We start from the raw sequence: 26,829 nt of genomic DNA on the forward strand, positions 1-26,829 counted from the left end.
CCTTTGGATTGGTCTGCTGCTTATCTGCCTTCCAGACCGAGCTGTGGGCTCCCCAAGGCTATAGCATCCATTAGGAGGACGCAGCTGGCGGGGAGCTCCTGTTCCCATCTTGGCTGGAGTGGATAGGGAGGTGGATAGGGAGGTGGATAGGGAGGTGGTTAACCTCAGAAACAGGAATGTCTGATCACATAGCCCCTTTCCCTGAAACTCTTCAAAAGGCACCGCTGCAATCTTAGGGAGACGTGAGTCCTCAGAATCACTACCCACCATTCCTCCTACCCCACCTACTCACCCTCTTTCTCATTCTGTTCCAGCTACCCCCCACCTCCCAGCCTCAGCTCCCCTCCCTGGGGAAGCGCACTGTCATTCCCTAGAGAAGGCTTTTCTCCAGATAGGCCCTGGCCACTCTGGGACTCCTCCTTTGCTAGAAAGCATGTACACCCGTTTAAGCCGCACCCCTCCCCCCAGTAGAGACATGTGGATGGCTCAGTCAGTTGGCTCTCTAACCTTTTTTTTTTTAAGATTATTTATTTATTTATTTGGGAGAGAGAGAGAGAGAGAGAGCGCGATCGCGACAGACCGGGTCTCTAACTCTTGATTTCAGTTCAGGTCATGACCTCAGGATCCTGAGTTGAGCCCCTCACCTGGCTCCCTGCTTAGCCTGGACTCGTCTTGGGACCACCCTCTCCTTCTGCCCCTCCCCGCTGCACACTTGTGCGCGCACGCTCTTTCTCTCCATCTCAAAATAAATCTTAAAAAATAAATAAAAACTTTTCCTCCGATAGCTTTTGCTAGCACCTAACAGCCTCTTGTATCTTCTGTGTTTACTGTCTCTTCCACTATCTTTTTAAAAATTATTTTTATTTTTTATAAACATATATTTTTATTCCCAGGGGTACAGGTCTGTGAATCGCCAGGTTTTATCACCTCCTGGAGAGTGGGGTTTGATCTGCTTTGGCAACCACCATAGGCCTGAACACACATGGAGCTTGGGAAACATGTATTGACTGGCTGAACAAATGAGTGAACGAAGCGATAGTGGGGCATTTTGGGACGCTGGGTTAACCCACCACCCCAAAACCTCGGGGGCGGGGCGGCCTCCAGGGAGGGGAGGGCGGGGCCGGGGAAGTACTGGGCGGGGCGGGGAGGAGTCGCTCGGCCGGGCCCTAGAAGGGGCGGAACCCGAGGCGCACGGGCGGGCGCGGCCCGGAGGATTGAGGGAAACGCACCCGCGCAGCCGGAAGTGGACGGGCAGTTCTCGCCGCCGGAACCGTGGCGGCAGGGCTGAGGAGGGGTTGTCATGGAGGTGCCCGAGCCAGACGCTGCCGGCGACGATGCCATGGACTCGTTCCTGGAAAAGTTCCAGAGCCAGCCTTACCATGGCGGCTTCCACGAGGACCAGTGGGAGGAGGTGGGCGGCCTGGGGCCCCGCACGTGTGTGGCTGCGTCATCGCGACCGCCGAGGCTGGCTGGCAGGCGCCTCCCGCGCCCGCGACCCCCACCGCGGGCCTGCCCGGGGATAGGTGGTTTGTACCTGGGAGTGTTGGAAACTAGGACCCGGGGTTTGGGGGGCCGTCTTCGCGGCCAGTACCTTTAGGAGGGCGGGTTTTGGAGTGAGACCTGTGCCTCCAGCACTTGCTGGCCCAGTTACTTAACTTCTCTGAGCCCGTGTCCCATTTGTTAACATTTCCCTAACTAGAGCCACAGTCTTGTGGGATCGCGGCGGGAGTGAAGGGATACGGTGGATGAAGTGTCTGGAACCTAAAGATCGCTCAGTTCGTGGTGACTCCCACCGCCCTCGTGAGATTGTGAGCCCCAGAAGAATCGTTAGAGATCTTTACCTGCGCTCGCCTCTTACACGTTGGAAACTGAGGCGTGGAGAGGGAGCGAGCGAGCTAATGATGACTTGCAGAGCATGAGGAGTCAGAAAACGTTGATAGAGAGATATGGAATTGGATCTGCCCTGTGCAGTCTTATTCCTGTAGTTCCTTCTTCTCTTCAACTCCAGGAATTTGAGAAGGTCCCCCTGTTTATGAAGAAGGCGCCATCTGAAATTGATCCCAAGGAGAACCCTGACTTGGCTTGCCTCCAGTCCATTATTTTTGACGAAGAGCGATCTCCAGAAGGTATCTTACAGGAGTCTAATACTTGTTTTGTGTCTCCATTAAATTGAGATAAAGAGCGAGTCAGAAAGTTTCTGATAACAAGTAGTTAGCCTGGGCTCATTGGGCACTATTCCACATACGCTATCCACCCCCCGCCCCCAATGCTAGGCTTTGGGGATAAAGGGATGAATAAGATTGCCCTCAAAGGTCTCATGCTGCAGTGGATAGCCATATTGTTCTGTGTGTATGTGATAAGTGCCCACATGTGGCTATGGACTAGGTGCCGAGGGAACACTGAAGAGGGGGAGGTACCAGTGGGCTAACAATGGATTAGAAATTTGAACTGATTCTTAACAATTTTATAGGCGCTTACTAAGGTGAAGAGAGGGAAATTTGCATTCCAGGGAATAAAATATAAGCAAAAACAAAAGTGTAATTTCCCTCCATTTCTTCAGTTATTAAAAAAAAAAAGTCCTTCAAACGGTAGGATAAATATACTTTTTTTTTCTTTATGCATCTTTTTATTTATTTATTTTTTTGGCAAGTGTCTAATAATCTACCTTGTAAGATACTTGGAATTGATTGTAGCATTAAATACACATGACTTTGCTTCTCCATGTTGATACTTATAGGATTAATTTTTGAGTTTTATTTTTTTTAATTTGGTTTACCATATGTAACATTATTGTATGGTTTAGGATATATTTTTAATGAGACTTAAAAAAATAGGAAAATGATTATTTATTCTCTTCTTTGCAGAACAGGCCAAGACTTATAAGGATGAGGGCAATGATTACTTTAAAGAAAAAGACTATAAAAAAGCTGTGATTTCGTATACTGAAGGATTAAAGAAGAAATGCACAGACCCTGATTTGAATGCTGTCCTTTATACCAACCGGGCAGCAGCACAGTACTATCTAGGTAATTTATTCTATTATTTGGTGCTTTCTAAAGGATTAACTTATGGTAAAAGTCATTATTATGGCCAGTGCAAAGTTTAAGAATGTCACAAAACGAGCTGCTTAATCCAGAAAGGTAAGCTAGATTACTCTAGTTGAACACTGATCTTCCAGGTAGACTGGGTGAAAAGGGAAACTAGAGAGATTGTGTAATTCTTGCTATCTGAACCAAATGAGTGACATACTTAATATATGAATTGGTATGATCTGAGATTTTTTTTAGCCCAAATGCTTCTCTCTAAAAAAACGTGTTTTTGTTTTTTGTTTTGGCCATTTACCCTCTTCTGAAGGATGCTAGAAGGACTCAAGCAAAGAGGCTTTTGTGTGAGAGAAACTATCTTAAAGGAGAATTTTCTTTTTCTTTTTTTTAAAAGATTATTTATTTATATATTTATTTGACAGACACCATAAGTATGTAGAGAGGCAGACAGAGAAAGAGAGAGGAAGAAGCAGGCTCCTGGCTGAGCAGAGAGCCCGATGTGGGGCTCGATCCCAGGACCCTGGGATCATGACCTGAGCCGAAAGGCAGAGGCTTTAACCCACTGAGCCATCCAGGCGCCCCATTAAAGGGAGAATTTTCAAAGAGTATTCTCTGGGACCTGAAGTGAAAAATATTCTTTGGACAGTGCTGCTGCTTTGTTGGAGATTGCAGTGCACAGTGTGTTAAAGATGCAAGATGACCTGCAGCAAAGAACTTTACCCTTTCATTCTTAAGTTTTGTAAGCCCCCTTTTCAGGTAACACTTACTAACACGCAGGACTCTTCTGCAGACGGGACTTTGGGAAACACTTGTTATTAAAGAGACCTGGGGCCTCTGAAGGGCTGGTAGAGAATAAGCCTTGCAGTCTAGCTGGGATGAGTCTGCTGGGCCTCATCACCTTTTGAGCAGTGTTTCTCCCCAACCGTAGTCTGTTCCAACTGTTGTCTCCTTTAGCATGTTTCGTTATAAAATTCCAAATATTAAGAGTGGTATAGAACTTTAGAGATTATTTGGGCCAACCAACCCCCTTATTTTACATACGTCCAGAGAGGGACCCTCTGATGAGTACTGGAACATGGACTAAAAACTGTTCTTCTAACTTCTGGAGGAATACATTTTCTTCAGCAGATGAACTTGAGTTCTTGTTCTGTGCTAGTGGTGTCGAAGAGAGGAGTAAGATCTGGTTCTTTTCCGGAAGGAGTTTCATTTGTTTCCTTAGTCAGTAAATATATATAAAGCATTTACTGTGTGCTAGGCATTGCACCGTGAGCAGCAGCTGCATAGTTCCTGTCTTTGGGGAACTTAAAGACTGTCATGTGTAGGGCTAATCAGACCAGAAGAAGCACCTGGCAACAAGAAAACCATGTGTGTGTGATGTCAGAGGAGCAGAGGCATAATCATCACAGTCATTCTTTAAATGAGATCTCACTGGTACAGCTTACAGAGCACTTTCACATTTGTTATTCCTCTTGACCTCATAGCAACTAGGTAAGGTAGGTGAGGTTAACAGCTTTATCGCCAGGTAGTAGAACATGGAACTGTAGCAGAGTACTCAGTCAGTTTAGTAAAATGAACTGTCTGAGGCTGCACAGTGGTAGGATTAGTATAGAATCAGGTCTGATTTGAAGTGCACTAACTGGAAGTCACCTTTACCCGCACTTCAAGAAGTACCCAGTGCTGTCAGTTCCTTAGTCCTTTGAGTTTCTGCAGTTCAGCTTGTCAGCTTTGGGGCTTTCCCTCTGCTGGCTTAGAATTCAGTTTTCTTAGGCCTGATTCGTCTAACCATTGTCCTTTTGTTCTCGAGCTTTAAAATGTGCTCTGTGTTCTTACTCTTGTCTCCGTGGGTTTATGGCACTTTGAGGGAAAGGGGGAGAGTAGTGGAGGTTTAGTTAAATCCCTATATTCGATCACCACCCTTAACCAGAGGTCTTTGGATCTCTTATATACATTTTTTTCCATAGTTAATATCATGCTGTCCTTCCAATTTTTTTTTTAAAGATTTTACTTATTTATTTGTCAGAGAGAGAGCGAGCAAGAGCGAGCACAGGCAGACAGAGTGGAAGGCAGAGTCAGAGGGAGAAGCAGGCTCCCTGTGGGACTCTATCCCAGGATGCTGGGATCATGACCTGAGCCGAAGGCAGCTGCTTAACCAACTGAGCCACCCAGGCGTCCCTGTCCTTCCAATTTTGTATTCAGTTCCTTTCACTTAATTTTATAACATGATCAGTTAAACCTGTCATTAAAAATATTTGTGAATATTGTTTTAAAAGCTACATAAAGTTGCATCATTTGGACATACCAGTGTTTACACAGGTGGTATTGAGTATATAGCTGCTTTTAGGTTTTTTAAAATAATGCAGTAATGAACACAGTTGGTAGTTAAGTTTTCCCACAAATCCTGATTATTCTTAAAGCCAAAGCCAGATTTGGCAAACTGGCTCCCAGGCCGCATCTGGATCCTTGGCCTCCTGTGAGCTAAAAATATCTTATGTTTTTAAAGGATTGTAAAAGAAAGAATGTGTAACAGACCGTATGTGGCCTGTAAAGCCTGAAGTATTTACTGTATGGCCCTTTACAGAAAAATTTTGCTGACCTCTGCACTAGATTTTTAGAAGTGAAAGTAATGGGAAAATACCAAATGTTTAAAAGTGGAAATCTCCTTTATGCCCTTCCAGTTTGGATACAGTATGTATGATAGCACACTTTTTTTTTTTTTTTAAGATTTTATTTAAGAGAGAGTGAGTACAAGGTGGGGAGGGGCAGAGGGAGAAGGAGAAGCAGACTCCCCACATTAAGCAGGGAGCCTGACTTGGGGCTCCATCCCAGGACCCTGAGCAGAAGGCAGACACTTAACTGACTGAGCCTCCCAGGTTGCCCTACACATTTTTTTTTAAAATGCATTTACAAATATATATGTGTGTGTGCATATGTTGGTATATTTAGATTGGTTTGTTTTACAAAAAATATTGATACTTTATAGTAGAACAACCAGTTAAAACAGTATTGCACAGGCATCCTATCATGCCTTTTATGTGCACATATAAATCACCCTTTTTTTTTTTTTTTTTAAGATTTTATTTATTTATTTGACAGAGAGAGATCACAAGTAGGCAGAGAGGCAGGCAGAGAGAGAGAGAGAGAGAGGGAAGCAGGCTCCCTGCTGAGCAAAGAGCCCGATGCGGGACTCGATCCCAGGACCCTGAGATCATGACCTGAGCCGAAGGCAATGGCTTAACCCATTGAGCCACCCAGGCGCCCTAAATCACCCTTTTTAATGGTTGCATAGTATTTAGTAGTGTGGATTTACCAGAGTTCTTTAATTGTTACTGCATTGAGGATATTTAGGGTATCACCAGCATTTCATAATTCACAAATAAAACTAATGCTGCAGTTGACATGCTTTTACATTTATCCTTGCATGTTTGTCCAATTATTTTTATGAATGAGTTGTTAGAAGAATATTTTTGGGTCAGAGTATACGCAGAAATGCATGCTAATTTGCTCTTTTATTTACCCATAAGAGTGCCCCTTTCCCATGTTTTCACCCATCCTGGATATTACCTGTTTTTAATTTCTACCAGTTCCATGTTAATTTTAATTTCTTCAGTCACTGGTGATGTTGAGCATCTTTTCATGGGCGTGCTAGCCATTTACAGTTCCATGGACTTCCAGTGTAACAAGTATTTCTAGACTTGATGAGCACAACTATATATTTTTTTAAAAAACTGTTGCACTCTGATGTATATTTCTCCAAGACTATACAGAAACGTCTGTGTCTCTACAAATGAAATTTTGCAAATATTCTGACTGCAGTCTTGTTTTCTCTTTTACTAAATGGTGCCTGTTAGGCAATTTTCGTTCTGCTCTCAATGATGTGACGGCTGCCAGAAAGCTAAAACCCTGCCACCTCAAAGCAATAGTAAGAGGTAAGTATTGTAGAACCACAGTATGATTGTCTTTACGGAAAAGTTGCTACTCATTGCACTGAAAGTTGAGGCATTTTAAGCTTTGATATTAAGGTGCTAAGATACTATTGAAGTTACCTTATTTTTGCAGTCTTGATATTAAGTTACTGGTCCTTATCAATGATCACATGTCATTTAAAAAAAAATTTCCCAGAGAATAATAAAACCCTTTATATTTTAAGAATTTGTGGAGAAATTGAAACTCCTCATTTTAAATTAGTAATAAAATTAAAGTAATTCCAAAAGCCACATTCTAATTTTTTTTTTCCAAATTATCTGTTTGAAAGGTGAGATCTTCAAATGCCATGTTAATTAAAAGATAAGTTATGGGACCTTTGCTGATAACTTTGATGCTGAGCTGTTCCCAGATTATATTTTCTTTTGTGGTCTGACCTTTCTATGTAATAATAGTGCTTATATTACTTTTATACTTTATCTTTTTTTTGAGACGCTCAGAGGTGCTTAGTAAACTTTAATTTATCCACCACATATTTATCTTCCTTATACTTCCATGATCGACTGTTTTATCATAAGTCAAATGCTTTACCAAAGTTAATGAATTTTTAGGTATGTATAGTTAGGGGCTGGTATAGGTAGATCCATGTCCCTCAGCTGTAGGGAAAGAAGGTACTGTTCAAAGATGGCAACTGGGGCTCCTGGGTGGCTCAGTGGGTTAAGCCTCTGCCTTCGGCTCAGGTCATGATCCCAGGGCCCTGGGATCGAGCCCCGCATCAGGCTTCCTGCTCAGCTGAGAGCCTGCTTCTCCTTTTCCCTCTGCCTGCCTCTCTGCCTATTTGTGCTATCTCTCTGTCAAATAAATAAATTAAATCTTCAAAGATTGGCAACTAAAGTCATTGTAGTCCTATGGAATTGGAACAAGCTGGAGTCTATAAATCTTGAATTGTTAGTTTTACTTCAGCATGTGACCTTGGCAAGACACCCACTCTGAGTGTCAGTGGGTGTCTGGAAGATGAGGTTGGATTCTCTTGACATCTAAGCCCTTACAGTTCTGATATTTGGAAATTCTGCGGGAAATCTAAAGAGGCTTACTGGAGAACAACAAAAGTGGTGAGAGGAGAGGCAGGTTAACCTGGAAGCCATTAGGAACAATTTTAGAAGAGACCTAATGTCTTTGGTCTTGCCATTGCTTTGATGAATGGTTGAGGTCAATTCTGTTTTCTCTCTCTATTTAAATATCATCTGAGATGAACTTTGTTCTCATTTGCAGATGAGGAACCTGAAGCTCAGAGTTGCTCAGTGTTTTATGTAATGTCTAGTTGGTAAAGAGTAGAGCCAGATTTCCAGCTCAAATCTGTCTGACTCTAAACCCTGTGCACTTTGTCATTAAGTTGTAGCCTTCCCTACTTTAAAAGTTGTTAATGACAGGGAGGGAGGCTTACAGGAGTTTTAAGCTGAATGGGCCCTAGAGATCTTTCTGATCTAAGATAAGTAAAATATTCTTCCTTGTCTGGGGAATGCAGTAGAAGGGGCTTTAAACATCATGTTTCTCTTCAGAATGCTGACTGGTAGCTGGTGGAGTTTGGGGATGGCGGCTGGTTCCTGCTCGAGGGGAGCTCTTTCCATGCATATTGTCCACGTATTCTAAAGGTTCTGGGTTCTACAGGTGCCTTATGCCATCTGGAACTGAAAAACTTTGCTGAGGCTGTTAACTGGTGTGATGAAGGGCTGCAGATAGATGCCAGAGAGAAGAAGCTTCTGGAAATGAGGGCTAAAGCAGACAAGCTGAAGGTTGGTGGCAAAATCATTAGCCAGTTGGCATTTGTTACTTAGCATTGATTTATTAGTATTTCCCAAATTGTGTCTTTTGGCTCATTGTCAGTTTTTTCTTTTTTAAAAACAAAACCCAAAACTATTCCCTACCTTTGGAACTCTGGAGGACACAGACAAAGACATAAATAAATAGTTACAATGTGACAGAAGCAAGCAAGAATATATAGTAATACAGTAATAGTATCTAACTTTGCCCTGGACAAGGGCAGGGCAGAGGTCCTGGTAGCAGAGAAGGTTTGCTGAAAGAGGTGATGTCTGTGTCTAATCTCTTGAAGACTGAGCGAGAGTGTACTCCACTGGAGAGTGGAATAAGGATTGGAGAACATTCCAGACAGGAGAAAGCATAACCATCAGCAAGCCCTTAATATTTCTAAAACTCAAACCCCTCTTCGAAAATAGTGAATGTCATATATGCCTCAAAGGTTTTTATAAGGATTAAATGAGAATGTGTGTGTGTATGTTAGCACATTTCTTGACTTACAGTAAGGAGTTGATAAATCCATAGCTATTGTGATTTGAATAAATGAGAAATAGCATAAGGCTGCAATAATACAGTCTGCACACTGTGTAAATCTCTCTAAAGAGAGGAGAGGAGATGACAGAAACATTTTAACAGTGGCACCCAGGTGGCTCAGTCTGTTAAGGGTCTGACTCTTGATTTCGGCTTGGGCAGTGATCTTAGGGTACTGGGATTGAGCCCTGTGTCGGGCTTCCCACTCAGCAGGGAGTCTGCTTGTCTCCTCCCTCTGCCCCTGCTCATGCGTGCACACACACACACACACCCTGTCTCTTAAATAAATCTTTAAAAAGAAAAAAATTGGGCGCCTGGGTGGCTCAGTTGGTTAAGCAACTGCCTCCGGCTCAGGTCACGGTCCTGGAGTCCAGGGATCGAGTCCCGCATCAGGCTCCCAGCTCCATGGGGAGTCTGCTTCTCCCTCTGACCTTCTCGCCTCTCATGCTCTCTCTCACTGTCTCTCTCTCAAATAAATAAATAAAATCTTTAAAAAGAAAAAAAATTAAACCCCGAAGCTTCTACAGTATCGTGTAATTCCCAGCTTTAAGATTTGTATAACTCGTGATGAAATGCATATGTACATAGTAGCAGCAGTGATGATAAAACAATAACAAGAGAATACCAGCAGTACCAAAACTAACGTCCAGCATTTAGATAGTGTTCACTGTGTGTATCTTCAAGGTGCTATTTAAAAATCTTCACTTCCATGAATTCATTTAAACCATACAACAACCCTGTAAGGTAGGAACTATTCTTTTTTTTTTTTTTTTTTTTTTTTATTTGACAGAGATCACAAGTAGGCAGAGAGGCAGGCAGAGAGAGAGAGAGGGAAGCAGGCTCCCTGCTGAGCAGAGAGCCCGATGCGGGACTCGATCCCAGGACCCTGAGATCATGACCTGAGCCGAAGGCAGCGGCTTAACCCACTGAGCCACCCAGGCGCTCCCAAGGTAGGAACTATTCTAATTCACTTTGTAGAAGTGAGGAAGCTAAACACAGAGAGATCAGGAAGCTGCCTGAGTCACATAGCTGTGGTTAAGCTGGGTGTCAGAACAGGCAGTCTGGCTCTGGAATCTGTGTGCTTAGTCCCTATGCAGTGCTGCCTTACATGTCTATTCAGAAAGCCAGAACTAGACTTCAGATCTGATTCCTGGTCTAGGTCTGTCTTCATTGCTTATACTAGGGAAGGGGAATTTTCAGTGCTATGGAAGCCTGCAGCTCTCCCTGCAAAGGGGTAGGTTTTAGTCAGAAGTCACTCTGGTCATATAAAATGGTAGAAAGAGTAGGTAATTTGTTGACTCACGTGGCTCAGTAACAGAATTCTGAGCCTAGATAACTGGTGAGCCAGAATTTCTAAAAGTGGTATATATAGGAGAGAATGTCTAGAGAGCTACTGAAGAAGGACATAGCCAAGTTAATCCACAGAAGAACCCTTAGTGGACCTAAATGAAAGCTTGCGGATCCTGTAGCACAGGTGCAGTTCTTTGGTTCTTGTTTCTATAGATGTCTTTTTAAAATTTAAATTCAGTTAATAACATATAATGTATTATTGGTTTCAGAGGTAGATGTCAGTGATTCAGCGGTCTTACATGATACCCAGTGCTCATTACATCACAAGCCCTCCTTAATGTCCCATCACCCAGTTACCCCATCCCACCAGCAGCCCTCAGTTGTTTACTGCGATGAACAGTCTCTTATGGTTTGTCTCCCTCTCTGATTTTGTCTTGTTTTACTTTTTTCCTCTCTTCCCTTACGATCCTCTGTTTTGTTTCTTAAATTCCACATATGAATGAACACATATGATAATTGTCTTTCTCTGATTGACTTACTTCACTTAGCATTATACCCCCTAGTTCCATCCACATCATTGCAAACAGCAAGATTTCTTTTTTTTTTTTTGATGGCTGAGTAGTATTCCATTGCATATATACTACATCTTCTTCTTCTTTTTTTTAAAGATTTCATTTATTTGACAGAAAGAGACATTGTGAGAGAGGGGAACACAAGCAGAGGGAGTAGGAGAGGGAGAAGCAGGCTTCTTGTCAAGCAGGGAGCCCGTTGTGGGGCTCAATCCCAGGACCCCAGGATCATGCCCTGAGCCAAAGGCAGATGTCCAACAACAGAGCCACCTAGGACCCCCCTCCCCTTTTTAAAAATTTATTGTCAAAGAGAGTGAGCAGGCAAGCGTGTGTGCACATGAGAGCATAGCAGGGGGAGCAGCAGGCAGAGGGAGAAGTAGGCTCCCTGCTGAGCAGGGAGCCCGGTGCAGGACTCAGTCTCAGGACCCTGGGATCATGACCTGAGCCAAAGGCGGACACTTCAACAACTGAATATCTGGGCTCATTCTATAGTTTGGCTGTTGTGGACATTGCTGCTATAAACATTGGGGTGTAGGTGTCCCTTTGGATCACGAAATTTCTATCTTTGGGGTAAATACCCAGTAGTGCAAGTACTGGGTCGTAGGGTAGTTCTATTTTCAACTTTCTGAGGAACCTCCATACTGTTTTTCAGAGTGGTTGCACCAGCTTGCATTCCCACCAACCAGTAGTGCAAGAGGATTCCCCTTTCTCCGCATCCTTGCCAACATCTGTTGTTTCCTGATTCGTTAATTTTAGCCATTCTAACTGGTGTGAGGTGATATCTCATTGTGGTTTTGATTTATATTCCATGATACAGGCACACAGTTAAAGAAAGATATCAGGGCCCAGAAGCCTGACACTGGGCATGGGTGACATTGCTGGCTGAGTGTAAGTTTTATTCTATATCTGAGTATAAACTGACGCTGGATTCCTATGTGCTTGACTTGTGTAAGCAATGGATCTCCGGTGGCTATATTAAAATCCAACAAAACAGCCATCAAGGCAGTGAACATTACCAGAAATAAAGCATGGCTTTATTAAATGATAAAAGGGTCAGCCTATTAAGAAGACTTAATAGTTCTAAATATGCATTATCTAATAACAGAACTTCAAAATGTAATCAGCAAAAAAATTGAGGGAGACAAATCTACAAATAGATGTGGATGTCAACATCCCTTTCAGTAATTGATAGAACAAGTAGATAAATCAGCAGAGAGAAGGGACATCAGCAAAAATGGCCAAATAAAGATCTAAAATTCTTTATTTCATAAAGTCTATGGAAAACTGGCAAAAATGCTCAGAGTCACTAACTTTTTTCAGAGCTCTGAAATGAGCCAAAGGTTTATAGCAATCTGGGAAGTGTGTATTCTAGAAAAATAGCTGAACCTTTATAAGCACAGCAAGTTTTGTGACATTTTAACTTGCCCTGTCCCCTTCTCCTCCCTCCCTGGTACCACAGTAGCCTTGAAAGAATCGTGGTGAAAATGAGTAATCCAGCAGCCATCAGAAGAGGCAGACTAGATAAGAGGTTGTTCAAAGCCCCATTCCCAGAGAATTGCCATTATTGGACCACCTGGGTGGTCTCCTAGAAGACCTCACTCACAAGGCAGATTATAGTTAACTCATCTTGGAGCTATACCAGTATGAAAAGCTTTTTGTTGGGGGAGGGAGTGTGGCTGGGAAGGAGGGATGTGTCAAAAACAGAAGCAGTTATTTAAAATTGCAGCTGCCTGAGATAGTGGATGCCGGGGCAAACAGTAGGCTTAGCAGAATATTTAAAAGGAAAAGCTGGGGGGAATGAGATTCTTCAGGGACTTTGAAAAGCTCCAGCATATTCCTGGAGTAAGGTCCCATGTGCATCCAGGGCTATGCATGTGCTCAGGAAGGATCTAAGAAGGCCCTAAGCTCTGACCTCTGGCTGACTTGGAGGCTCTGTGGAAGCAGTAAGTGAAGGCTGAGGCTGAAGTGTAAATTGTTAGGGTGAGTGTTGAAGGTGTGCCGCAAGACACACAAGAGAGCCCCTCAGCTAAGAGTGGGAGACTTTGGCTTCAGGCATTTAGGGAAATCTGCACAATCATTAGCTGACCACTAAGCTATGTGTTTTAAGGACTTTATTGGTTACGTAAAACCAAATACAGGCTTTACAGAATTAGTTTAGGAAAGTAAACAGTGACAACAGCAATATCTGACACTGGAGAAGAAAGAGGAAGAATCCAGTTTCTAGAGTTGCCACATTGTATTATTTTAAATGTCTGGTTTTCAGTACAAAATTACAAGACTTGCAAAGAAGTAAGAAAGTATGACCCATACCCAGGAAAAAAAAAATCAATAGAAAATGTCCCTGAGGAAGCCCAGACATGAGACTTACAAGACAAAGACTTTAAACCACACTTTGAAATATGTTCTAGGAAGAAAGAAAGCAATGTCTAAAGAACTAAAAAAATATGAGAATGATGACTTACCAAATAGAGACTGTCAGTAAACTGAAAAAGAATCAAATAGAAGTTCTGTAGTTGAAAAGTGTAGTAACTGAAAAGTTCATGTAAGGGTTCAAGAACAGAACTGTGAAGATAGATCAGTTGTGATTACCCAGTGTTAGGAAGAGAGAAAGAAGAATTAAGAAACATTAGGAGAGGGATGTCTGGGTGGCTCAGTCAGTTGCGCATCTGACTTTTGATTTCAGCTCAGGTTATGATCTCAGGGTCATGGAATTGAGCCCTATATCAGACTCTACACTCGGAGGGGAGTCTCCTTGAGATTCTCCTCTTTCTCTCTCTTTGCCCCTCCCAACATACCCATGTTCTCTCCTTCTCTCTTTCTTTAAAAGTAAATAAATAAATAAATCTTTTTTAAAAAGAAAAAGAAACATGAAGAGAGACTGAGGAACCTGTGGGATGCCATCAAGTATCATCATAGATATGGGAGTCCCAGGAGAGGGAAAGAAAAAGGGACAAGAGTATATATGAAGAGATAATAGCTGAAAACTTTTCAGATTTGATTTAAAAAAACAATAATCTACCCTTCAAAGAAACTTAACAAACTCTAAGTAGGAGATACTTGAAGAAATCTACACTCAGACGCATTATAAACTGTTGAAAGTCATACATAAAGAAGTTAAAAGCATCGAGAGAGAAGAGACTCTTCACGTACAAGAGAGCCTCAATAAAAGTAACATCTGAGGGATGCCTGGGTGGCTCAGTAGGTTGAGCACCCAACTCTTGATTTTGGCTCAGGATGTGATCTCAGGGTTGTGAGATCAAGCCCTGTGTAGGGCTCTGTATTGGACGTGGAGCCTGTTTAAGATTTTCTCTGACCCTCTCCCTCTGCTCCCCCAAAAGTAGCAGCTGATTTCTCATCAGAAGCCATGGGACCTGAAGGGCCATGGGTTGACATTAGGAGTGCTGAAAAAAAGATTGTCAACTAAGAAGCCTATATTCAGCAAACCTATCCTCCAAAAATAGACAGGAAAAGTAAAACTTTAGGTGCAAATGATATGATCTTGTATATAGAAAATTCTAAGAAATCCACCAAAAAATCCTATTAGAATTAATAGATTAGTAAACTGGTATGATAGATTAATATACAAGACCCAGTTGTATTCTATAGACTTTTAGTGAACATTTCAAATATGAAAATAATTCCATTTATAATAGCATCTAAAAGAATAACATATTTAGGCATAAATTTAACAGTAGTAGCATAAGACTTATAATCTGAAAATACAAAACATTGCCGAAAGAAATTAAGTCTAAAAATATGGGAAGACATCATGGATCAGATCTTAATATGGTTAAGATGAAAATGCTCCCCAAATTGGTATACAGATTCAACTCAGTCTGCATCAAATTTCCAATTGGCTGCTTTGCAGAATATTGATCAACTGATTCTAATATTCATATGTAAATTCAAGGGACCCAGTTTAGCCAAAACAATCCTAAAAAAAAAAAAAAAAAAAAAAATAGAGGACTCACACTTCCCAGTTTCAAATGTTACTGTAGAGCTATAGTAATCAAGACATCGTGGTACTGGCAGAAGGGGATAGACTTACAGATTAGTGCAGTAGAATTGAGAGCTCAGAAATAAACCCTCATATTTATAGACAGTTGATTTTCATCAAGGGTACCTAGACCATTCAGTGGGGAAAGAATAGTCTTCCATATCAGCACAAAAAGCATGCATTTGGACCCCTACCTCGTATACATACAAAATGGATCAAAGACCTAAATGGAAGAGCAAAGCTATAATAAAACTCTTCAAAGAAAATGTTGGCATTAATCTTCATGGCCTTGGATTAGGCATGGTTTCTTAGATATGAAACAAAAAGCACAAGAAACAAAAAAGGTAAACTGGACTTCATCAAAAGTAAAAACTTCTGCTTCAAAGGCTATCATTATTAAATGAAAAGACAGCCCACAGGGTGGGAGAGTATTTATACATCATAAATCTGTTCTGGGAGTTTTATCTAGAATGTATAAAGAACTCTTAATATCTCAATAATTAAAAGAACACCTTTTTTTATTTTTTATTTTTTTAAAGATTTTATTTTTATTTATTTGACAGAGAAATCACAAGTAGGCAGAGAGGCAGGCAGAGAGAGGGGGAAGCAGACTCCCTGCTGAGCAGAGAGCCTAATGCGGGGCTCAATCCCAGGACCCTGAGATTATGAACTGAGCCTAAGGCAGAGGCTTAACCCACTGAGCCACTCAGGCGCCCCAAGACAATGCCATTTTTTAGATGGTCAAAGGATGTGAACAAATGTTTCTCCAGAGGATACACAAATGGCCAAAAGGCACATGAAAGATGCTTAACATTCTTAGTAGGGAGATGTAAATCAAAACCACAGTGAGATACTATTTCATACTAAGATGGTTATAATTTTTTTTCAAAGGAAAATAACAAATATTGAGACGGATGTGGAGAAATGGAAACCATCACATGTTGCTGGTGAGAATGTAAAATGACAGCCACTATAGAGAACAGTTTTGACAGGGGCGCCTGGGTGTCTCAGTCATTTAAGCATCTGCGTTCTGCTCAGGACATGATCCCAGGGGCCTGGGATTGAGCCCCACATTAGGCTCCCTGCTCATCGGGGAATCTGCTTCTCCCTCTGCCCCTCCTCCTGCTCATGCTTTCTCTCCCTCTCTCTCAATAAATAAAATATTAAAAAAAAAAAAAACATTTTAACGGTTCCTCAAAAAATTAACCACAGGGACGCCTGGGTGGCTCAGTTGGTTAAGCAGCTGCCTTTGGCTCAGGTCATGATCCCAGTGTCTTGGGATCGAGTCTCACGTCAGGCTCCTTGCTCAGCAAGGAGCCTGCTTCTCCCTCTGCCTGCCATTTTGTTTGCCTGTGCTCGCTCTCTCCCCCTCTCTCTCTCTGATAAATAAATAAAAAATCTTAAAAAAAAAAAAATTTAACCACAAAATTAACATATGAACCAGCACCTCTACTCTTAGGTTTATACCCAAAGAAATTGGAACAAAGTATTAAAATAAATACTTGCACAGGAGTTTTCTTTCTTTCTTTCTCTTTAAAAAAGATTTTACTTATTTATTTGAGAGAGAATGAGAGAGCATGAGAGGGGAGAAGTCGGAGGCAGAAGCAGACCCCTACACTAGTTTTCATAGCAACACTGTTTATAATGGCTGAAAAGTAGAAATGATCTAAATGTCCATCAACTGATGATAAATACAGTGTGGTATGTTCATACAATGGAATTTTATTCAGCCATAAAGGAGAATGAAGTATGGTACAGATAGCATGTAGATGAACCTCAGAAACATTTATGGTAAGTGAAAGAAGCCAGATATAAAAGATCACTTATTGTATGACTATATATATCAAATATCCAAAATAGGCAAATCTGTAGTGACAGAGAGCAGGTTAGTGGTTGCCAGGGGTTGGGGACGGTGGGAAGTGCGGAGGTGTTTAGCTAAGAGAAATGGATGCTCATAAAAAGACTTGTATAAGAACAGTCACAACCTATTTTATTCAGAGTGATCCAGAAACAACTCTTTTTTTTTTTTTTTTTTTTAAAGATTTTTTATTTTATTTATTTGTCATAGAGAGAGAAGCGAGAGCGAGCACAGGCAGACAGAGTGGCAGGCAGAGGCAGAGGGAGAAGCAGGCTCCCTGCCAAGCAAGGAGCCCGATGTGGGACTCGATCCCAGGACGCTGGGATCATGACCTGAGCCGAAGGCAGCTGCTTAACCAACTGAGCCACCCAGGCGTCCCCAGAAACAACTCTTGTGTCTATCCAACAACAGGAAGAAGATAAACAAAGTGTGATATTCATACAGTGGGACATTAGTTGGTAATAAAAAAACCTATCAGTGATGGGATAGGAGGGAGCATGTGGGAGCTTTCTAGGGGATAGAAGTGTCCATCTTGATTGAAATGTTGGGTACTCAAGGTTGGGTACCCTTGTCTAAACTCATTGAACTATACACTTAAAATCTATAAATTATTCCTCAACAAAATTGATTTTCTTTTAAAAGGGCAGCAGACTTCGCAGTTCAGGGCTCCTCTGACCTGGTGGTCATTCTACTTTATGTGGCTGCCAAGACTCCAAACTTCATATGAGACTTCATAAGCCACGTCACTCACATGTATAGTGTAAATCAGAGTAAAACAACAGGGACAGAGTCTGTATCGTTCTTAATCATTCTCTAGTATGGAGCAGACACTGCGGTTGGATGTAGCTCAACTGTGAAGGTAGAATTGGACATGGTTTTTAGTGGTATCAATGGGGTGGAGTACTCTGGTTAGTGTAATCGGACTTCCCAACAGCAGAAGGCAGTTTTGCAGCTCTGTTGGCAGACTGGATTGGAGGAGGAATGGACAAGAGTTATCAGTCATTGTCGCCCTGAAAGGGTAGACTTTTTTCATGAGAAATAGAAGATCTGTGTTAGCCTTTGTGAGGCTTTTGTGGGAAGGATGAGGGATGGTTGGTACTGTAGTTTAGATCAGACTTGGGATCAGTCAGCAAACTGACCCCAAGGCCAAATCCAGCCCGTGGCTTGTTTTTATACATTCTGTGTACTAAAGATGTTTTTCACATTTTTAAAGAGTTATAAACAACTAAAGAAGGTAGATAATATGCAACAGAGAGCATACATGGTCTGGAAAGCCTAAAAATACTAATCTCTAGAAAATGTCTCTAAAAAAAAAAATCTCTAGAAAAAGTTTGCTGACCTCTGTTAATCTATATGATCCTGAGGGTAAGAGCAGAATCAACTACTTTGGGGCAGATTTGCAGGAAAAGGAAATCTAAATTATATTTCTGCCAGATTAAGTAGAGTGATAATGTTTTTCTCTCATGGATTGTAATTGGCAAAGGGCAGAGCCTCTGATAAGTTCTTACCCTGGATTTTTCCAGTATTTCCTATACTCCAGCCATTCCAGAGAAGTTGAAATACCCAATAGACCCTGATGTCAGTCCCTCTGCTGAGAATGACTTTCTCCATCTGGTGGAATGTTCTGTGTCCATCTAAACCTACCTCCTCAGTGGAGCAGGGTCACTCCACTCTATTTTATAGTACTGGATTCACATCAGCAGGGTAATACATAACAGGTATTTCATTGTTTGTCCCCCTCAGTAGACTGAGCAACGTGTGTATGGGAACTATACATTTTTAAATTTCTGCTGCCATGAGTTCTGGCATTAGGTGTGTTCTCTTAAAATGTTAATTGAACTGACTCAGGCCGTTGATATTGCTTGACATGGGAACCTGGGTTGGACAGATACTGGAGACTAAGAAGCAGGCTGGGGTGACAGAAGGGGTAACAAGCTCCTGCCACTGATGGGTCTGAATTTCATTTTTAGAGAACTGAGCAGAGGGATATCAGGAAAGCAAAGCTGAAAGAAAAGAAGGAGCAGAATCAGAATGAGGCTTTACTTCAGGCCATCCAGGTGAGTTCTCAAACCTCAGGCCCATATGGTCTTGCTAATCCTCAAGCTTGTTAGGAACCTGTCTTGGGATGCTTTACCTGAATGAGTCTGTTCATTTTCTCTTTGGTTTGGTGAAGCAGTGTGCTGAAGGGGCTCTGGAATCAGACCCCCTGAGTTCAGTCAGCCTTCCTGCTTGTGTATATATGTTGATCTCAGGTAAGCTGTACTTACTGGATAGTTGCTGTGGGCTAAGCATTATTTAGTCTTCACAGTGGCCTTCTGAGGTAGATCTTCTAGCTTCTGATTTGCTAGGTGGTGATGTGGTCTCAGGGAGGTGAAGAAACCTCACACAGCTAATGTGTATCAGAGGCAGGTCCTTCCTCTTAGCCACTGCATCCTGAAAAAATCTGAATTTTTAGGATGTTGCTTCTTTAACAACAATAAAAATTCGACCCATTCATTTCTTCCCTGCATTATAAATGGATGTAGTCTGAGCCAGATCTTATTTTTACCTGGATACTGGATACCCGGCAAGGCATTTGTGGAGCTCTGGCTTGCTTGGTCTTCACAAAGGATAAGACACCTGCCATGAGTTTGGAGAGTGGGTTCTTGGTTTCATTCTTTGTTGAGTCAGATTATGCACCATTTAAGTTACTTGTTGACTTTGAGAACTTCACACTACCAAGATGGACTCCACTAGTGCCTCCCCATAACAATCTGTAACTCCTGTTAACAGATTAAGCAGGATGGAATACTCCACAGATTCTCCTGCTAATCCCCACTCACAGTGAGAGATTTGATCATTTTCTAAAATGTAGAATATTGGAATGCCCATTTGCATACAGGCCTGATTTGGCTCTCCCCTTTAATTTGATCCTGCATCTCCCCTTTAGTTTGATCCTGCATCTCAAGCTTCAGTGTACATAAGAATTACTCTAACAGTTGTATGTACAGACCATATTCTACTGATGGTTTAAAGCAGGAGCCAGTGGATCACAGCCCTGCCTATTTGTTTATATGTTACTTATGGCTTTTTTCACACTATGGTGGCAGAGTCAAGTAGTTAATTTCAGCAGAGGCCATTTGGCTCACAAAGCCTAAAATATTTCTCCCTGACCCTTTAAGGGAAAGTTTGCCAGCCCCTGATTTAGGAGGTATCAAAAGTAATTCTATTTTTTATTTTTTTAAAGATTTTATTCATTTATTTGACAGACAGAGATCACAAGCAGGCAGAGAGGCAGGCAGAGAGAGGGTGGGGGGGAAGCAGGCTCTCCGCCAAGCAGAGAGCCCAACGTGGGGCTTGATCCTAGGACCCTAGGATCATGACCTGAGCCAAAGGCAGAGGCTTTAACTCACTGAGCCACCCAAGCACCCCATCAAAAATAATTTTAGATTGCATGTAACTTTCCCCTCTTGTGCTAGCCTCCACACACCTACATAAAGAGACAACTCTTCTATTCAGACGTTTGATTTATCTTTATTTCCATGAGACAGTCAAGATTAGGTCAATATGTATTATTTTTAGTATTCCATGTCCTAGCTAAACCAACACACTTGCCATTTTTTAATATGCTACACTCTTGATCTTTTCTTTGCCTTTGCATATGCTGTTCCTTGGAGGTGGAATGCCTTTCCATCCTCTCCCCACTCCTCCAACTTCTCTGCCTTTCATAGTTATTGCTCAAGGCCCAGCATTCCCCAGTCTTCTCCAGCCCCCAGGCAGAATTAATTATTGATGGTCTGCACTTCTGCACTCCACTTCCTCTCACCTTATATTGTATTTATATCCATAGCTGTTTGCCCACTAGACCATGAGTGGGGTCTTAAGGGCAAGAACCATGTCTAGCTTTTTTCTGTGATACAAGGTCCAGTATGTGGTGGAATCCTGGTGAAGGTGAGTTATCCCTGCTGTGCCGGGCCTCTGGGGTAATGAAGACGAGTTGTGTAGAGCTAGCTTCGGGGGGCTCACAGTATGGTGGTTTCCCTGCTGTTGAAATGGTCTTGCATCCTTCCACACAATAAGGTTTATATATTTCTGTTTTTAATCCAGGCTAGGAACATCAAGCTAATCTCTGAAGTTGCTGATCAGGATGATGATTCAGACTCTGAAGGTCTAGGTGAGCTTTTCCTGGGTGGGCTCAGCTCGGCGAACCTTTACGGAGCCAGGCTGAATGTTGATGAGCAGGGCAGGTTAAGCTGGCCCGTGCTCCTTCTGTACCCAGAGCATGCCCAGTCGGACTTCATCGCTGCTTTTCACGAGGACTCCAGGTACTTACTTGCCCAAGACCCCTCTGTTCTTGCTGACATGCTCTTTCCTTGCTGTCCCTCAGGAGAGGGACAAGTGGATTTTTGGTTGAGGAGGGAAGAGAATAGAGGGTTAACAGTCTGGTTTGGCATAATCTCTCTATCCTGGAGCTGATTTCTCCTTTTACTAACTATAACTACCTTTGCAATGACAGACACAAGTCTCACCATCATCCTGACTGGGATAGTAAGTAGAGCACCACAGTCCTGTTTGTCAAACAGTGACACATATCTCTAGTGAGATACAAAGTCATTCTAGGTAGTATATGCATAGTAATTGAAGTGTCTATTTATTAGAAAAAATATAACTAGCAGTTTAATGTGTGATTCCATAGGGTTAATGCTTAGAATGTTACTCATTGTAAGGAATGTTAAGCCTAAGTCAGTTTAAAGAAAATTATTGTCATAATAGGACAAGTAATACACATTTACATTTTGGCTTAAACCAGATGGTTTTGGCTCGAAATGGCTTAGGCCTGCATTTCATGTTTTGTACATTTTTGATAGCAATCTGAATGGGTGTCCAGGGACTGTGATGTTGGAAAATAGATCATGAATTATTAATACTCAGAAAGTACATGTTATATCCTTAGGTTTATTGATCATCTAATGGTGATGTTTGGTGAAACACCCTCTTGGGATTTAGAGCAGAAATACTGCCCTGATAATTTAGAGGTAAGAGATGTTTTACCTTTTTCCTAGATGGGATATTTTTTGCAGGGATGGGGTAGGGGGGGCAAGTTTCTATTGCTTTTAAAAAAAAATTGTGTCTGGGTGGCTTCGTGGGTTAAGCATCTGCCTTTTGCTCGGGTCATGATCCCAGTGTCCTGGGATCGAGCCCCATGTTGGTTTCCCAGCTTGGTAGGGAGCCTGTTTCTCCACCTCCTTCTCACCCTGCTTATGCTTGCACATACTCTCCCGCTCTCAAATAAATAAATAAATAAAATCTTTCAAAAAAAATAGCGTCAAATGATACAGAACATAAAATCTACTATTTGAACCATTGCATCTGTAGGATTAAGTACACTCATGTGGTTGTACAGCCATTCCCGCTCTTCATCTCCACTTCATCATCCCAAACTGAAACTCTGCACCCATGAAACAGTAACTTCATTCTCTCCTCCCTACAACCCCTGGCAGCCACCATTCTACTTGCTCTCTCTATGAATGAGACTACTCTAGGAACCTCATTTAAGTGGAACCATCTACTGTGTCTTTTTGTATCTGGCTTTTTTCACTTCGCTTGATGTCTAAAAGTTTCATCCGTATTGCAGCCTGTGTCAGAATTTCCTTTATTCCATTATTCCATTGTTGGGACCTTTTTTTTTTTTTTTTTAAATCACAGCTTACAGTACAAAGACTTTCTCTTTTAGTAACCATTTGAGAGTAAGATGCCAACTGATGCCACATTGCCCCTGAATACTTCAGTGTCAGTTTCCTACAAACAAGGATATTTTCCTTCATAATCCCAACTTTGAAAATTAGGAAATTGGCTTTGTACCATCTAAGTCTCAGACCCTGTATCAGCTGTCCCCTCACAAGAATACTTGTCTCAACCACATGGGCTCTGACATCTCATCGTGGATAGCCATTCTACCAGGTAACCCTTATCACCTGGCTTATGCTGGCCAGCTTCCAGCAAGGCTGCCCTCGAGTGACCAGGCTCTGACACCTTCACTCTCTGCCAGCCCTTCTGTATGGACATCTTCCTCACCCTGCGTGGGCTTCGACACCTGCACAGGGCCATCATCCTTCTCATCCTCGGGCTCTTCCCCTGCTTTGGACATCCATAGCTGCCTCTACATCTAAGGGGTCTAGGACTGAATCGCTAGGGAAGGGAAGGCTCACAGGCCTGAGTTTGAATCTTGGCTCCTCTGTTTGCTAGCTGGGTGTTACTGGTGAGTTATTCCCCTTCTCTGAGCCTTCTTTCTATCTTTGGAAATGGATCCCATAATACCTTTCTTAGTATGGGGGGTGAGGACTGAGTGCTTTATATTCCACAATTCTATAAAGGACTCATTGCCATCTTTTTAGCTTTTCCCTAGACTTGGCCTCAACATGCATAGTGCTGCTGAGGCCCTATATTTGTGTCTGATTCCTGTTCCTCTGTTATTCTTGCAGGTCTACTTTGAGGATGGAGCAGGGACAGAACTCTACCGGGTGCCTCCCAAGAGCACGCTGCTGCATGTGCTGCAGCACCCCAGGTGAGCCACCTTCACGAGGCTGAGCAGACCAGGGAAGATGCTCAGGTGCCATCCCAGCGGTACAGCCAGGGTCTCATTCCACTGCTGATGGGTTGCCTTGTATGCCCCTCCCTTTCGCCCTAGACACAAAACCGTGAGATGGCAACCATGGCATCTGGCCCAGGTCATTGGCCAAACAGCCTTCAGTATGACTCAGCATGTCGCGATGCAGCTAGGAAACCCTCAGATGGGGAGAAGTGATGGGGCTGGTCTGAGACGGGACAAGCTGTCTGGCTTTTGGACCTTAAACCTGGCACTCCTGTTTCTTATTGTGCGTGTGTCTCCTGATATTGTTATATGGAAAGAACATTGGTTTGTGAAGTCAGATGCCATCATTTACTGGCTGTGCGACTGTAAGCACATACTGCCTCCCTGGGGAGGTTTCCTCATCTTTCGGATAGGAATACTAATTCTTGCCTGCATTTTTCTCAGGTGTTTGAGAGCCAGTGAGAGAGTAGGAGTCCAAGTGCTTTTGTAAACTGTAAAGGCCAGTCTTGTTATAAGAGTGCATCTTAGTTAGTACCTGTGGCAGCCCAGCTGGAGTTGGCTTTTGTCTTTTTGTTCACCTTTGGGGTATTCCTGGACCATAATGGAATCCCCTCAGTAGATTTGTAAGTTGACTCTTTGACTCTTTTTCCCTAAGCTTTGAGCAAAGCAAATGCTCTTGCATTTAGGTTAAAGGAGTCCGATGTGTTGGGCATGAGGGTGGTTGGGCATGGCGGGGAAGAGGCTGGAGACCTGGGCTAGGGCCATTCATGAAAGCTTGAACGCCCTGCTCAGGAGCATACTTCATCCTGATAGTGGTATGTGGAGCCCCAGAGGACATGTAGGTAAAATTTATAGAGTAGTATACAGATTTTACATGTACGAGTTGATGATGAGGCATGAGGTAAGGGGCAGATTGGCGAGAGATTTCAGAGGTAGATCGGATGGGAATTGGTGATGTGGTGACTGACTTGGTAGGCGGTCCAGCTGGTCATGATGCTTCTGCTTTGGCTTATCAGGCAGGAGGGGTAGATTTCTTCAGATATGATTGATGACTTTTCTTAGTGTTTTTTTCTGGCACTAAATCTCTTTGTCTCCAGGCAAATTTTTAGCTATTCATTTTTTCCATTATTAGCAGATTATTACCACAGTTCTGTAAAGGCCTGAGGTCCACTCTCCCCATCTCCAGAAACTGGGGGAGAAATCTAAAAAGTAGATCTGTGGAGGAAAGCCAGTTTCATGCTTCTCAGAAAATGTAAACGCTGTTGAAAATGTTTACTTTTTAAATAACGGGCATAGGTAAGAGGCTGCTCAGGACAGGATTCTGGCAACTTAAGACCTTGAACTGAGTGGAGCTAAGATACAGCCGGGCCCCCCCCCCCCCCCCAAACACATTGGGTGATGCTAACACTCCTCAGTCTGGGAAGCCAAGGCCTGCCCACCTCTCCAGTCTGCCCCACTATACCTGCTTTATGCCCAACAACAGCAAATGCTCTGGTGCCCCGTACCTCCTTGCTTTTGCTCCCCCTGCCTCATCACTACTCCTGTTCTAAATTAAAGTCAAGATGGATAAGGCATCTGCCAGGAAGCTTTTCTTGATTCCCCTTTCCTGTAGAGGGAATCATGCCCTAAGGCTGTACCTCACAAATGCTTCTACAGTTGTTTTTGCTATCACTAATTGATTATTTATCTCCTTTCCCTCAGGACTTGAAAGCAGGAATGAAGGTTTTTGTTTGTTTTTAGCAAGGGGCCCAAGTTACCCTGGGCACACACTGTTGAATGAATGAAAGGATGAAGGGAGGGAGGAATGAATGAATGGATGTTCTTAAAGTTTGATTTCATGTTTAGCCACAGACATGATGCTACAGGACAGGTCCAAATGCATTTGCCAGATATGTAAACAACCGAACAAATAAATGTGCTAAACTGACATTTTAATGTTGACTTACATCCAAAGGTTCACCTTGAATGTGGCTGGGTGGGTGCATGGATGATTAAGACTGCAGTTCAGTTAACCCGTTCTTCTGTTGTGTTCATTGCAGGTACTTTGTAAAAGCCCTGACACCAGCATTTCTGGTCTGTGTAGGAACCTCTGCTTTTTGTAGGAATTACCTCCAGGGGAGAAAGGTGCACCAAGTAAAGTAACCAAGCCAGGCGGAGCCAGGCTCCCTGGATCTCCTCCTTCATTCACCTCTGCCTGGAATCAGCTCAAGCTATGTCACCACCGTGGGGACAGGGGTAGGGGAGAGCTGCTGACTTCCCTAAACTGCATTCTCTCCAGTCAAAGTGCCAGGCTCCAGCTGGTTTCTACTCTCTTCTGTTGATACAAGATTCTGTATCTCTGTCATGACATGCCTGGACTCACTGTGAGCTGTGTTACCACCAGCCTCTATCTCTGAAGAGACCATCGTACAGTTAACACAGCATCTGACCTGAGGAAGTCCGGGCCTTTGTTGGACACGGACTCGGGATCTAGGTCCACGGTTCTGGCTGGACCTTTGTGGTATTAGATGCTTCAGAAAAGCTACCCCTCAAACCACATGTATACACAAACCATACAAATAATTTTAAGATATTCAGGCTGAGGAACTCAAGCCTCCAGGTGTCTTATGAGCAGAGAGGCTTGCTCTGTGGGGATACTAGATATCCTGGGAGTGACATGAGGTCAGAAAAGCTGGCTTATGTTTCTGCACCCATAAAGACCTATAAACCGGGATCTTGCAAAACCCCTAACAAGTTTACCAGTTCACCTGATCTGTGTAATAGGGAAAACTGACAGACTTGGATGGTAAACTCTTGAGTTCCTCTCTAGTTTTCACATTTTAGGATTTTTGGCAGTTGAGTCATTGTCACAGGTTGTATTTTTGTGTGCAGCTGTTCGCTCCTTCCTAGAGGATAGTTTATATCCTTACCTGTAGCCATGGGCCTGCTTGCAGTATCCGCCCCATCCCACCGGGGAGGCAAAGGGACAGGGGTGGACACGTCTAGATGGGAGGTTGGGGAGCATTGGGTGATGAGTTTATGCTTTTCCTCTTGCCCTGGGAACACATCTCCCAGCTGGCAACTGTCCCATCAGCCTGGGTGCCAGAATGGTAAGACACATGGAGCAGGTCTGAAGGAGCTGACCTGCAACCATTGATCGTAACAAGAATGAGAAATAAATGAGATTTGGGGGTTATTAACTGTGTCAAATCTAAGTAATACATCATTAAACCGAAACCAGCTGCTGTCCTTCA

The 26,829-nt window shown here is 42.8% G+C and overlaps 1 protein-coding gene across 2 annotated transcripts; it reads left to right on the top strand.

Annotated features, from left to right (window-relative positions):
• The first annotated feature begins 1,232 nt into the window (after positions 1-1,232).
• On the top strand, positions 1,233-26,829 carry TTC4 (tetratricopeptide repeat domain 4). Of its 2 annotated transcripts, XM_059374852.1 has the most exons (11): positions 1,233-1,411; positions 2,009-2,126; positions 2,865-3,026; positions 6,893-6,970; positions 8,634-8,758; positions 18,996-19,082; positions 21,112-21,178; positions 21,284-21,329; positions 21,959-22,040; positions 23,487-23,569; positions 25,636-26,829. In XM_059374852.1, the coding sequence occupies exons 1-11, from the start codon at positions 1,301-1,303 to the stop codon at positions 25,736-25,738; spliced, it is 1,062 nt and encodes a 353-aa protein (XP_059230835.1). In that variant the 5' UTR covers positions 1,233-1,300; the 3' UTR covers positions 25,739-26,829. The 2 variants fall into 2 exon arrangements, with proteins under 2 accessions (XP_059230835.1, XP_059230834.1); XM_059374851.1 differs by having other exon boundaries at positions 21,112-21,329.

This window comes from Mustela nigripes, chromosome 14 (genome assembly GCF_022355385.1).
Source record: "Mustela nigripes isolate SB6536 chromosome 14, MUSNIG.SB6536, whole genome shotgun sequence".
NCBI classification, from domain to species: Eukaryota; Metazoa; Chordata; class Mammalia; order Carnivora; family Mustelidae; genus Mustela; species Mustela nigripes.

Excerpts from the sequence above, each read along its gene's own strand:
- TTC4 (XM_059374851.1), top strand. The coding sequence starts at position 1,301 with ATGGAGGTGCCCGAGCCAGACGCTGCCGGCGACGATGCCATGGACTCG. Across the intron at positions 1,412-2,008 it reads ACGAGGACCAGTGGGAGGAG|GAATTTGAGAAGGTCCCCCT; the intron begins GTGGGCGGCCTG and ends CTTCAACTCCAG. Across the intron at positions 3,027-6,892 it reads AGCAGCACAGTACTATCTAG|GCAATTTTCGTTCTGCTCTC; the intron begins GTAATTTATTCT and ends GGTGCCTGTTAG.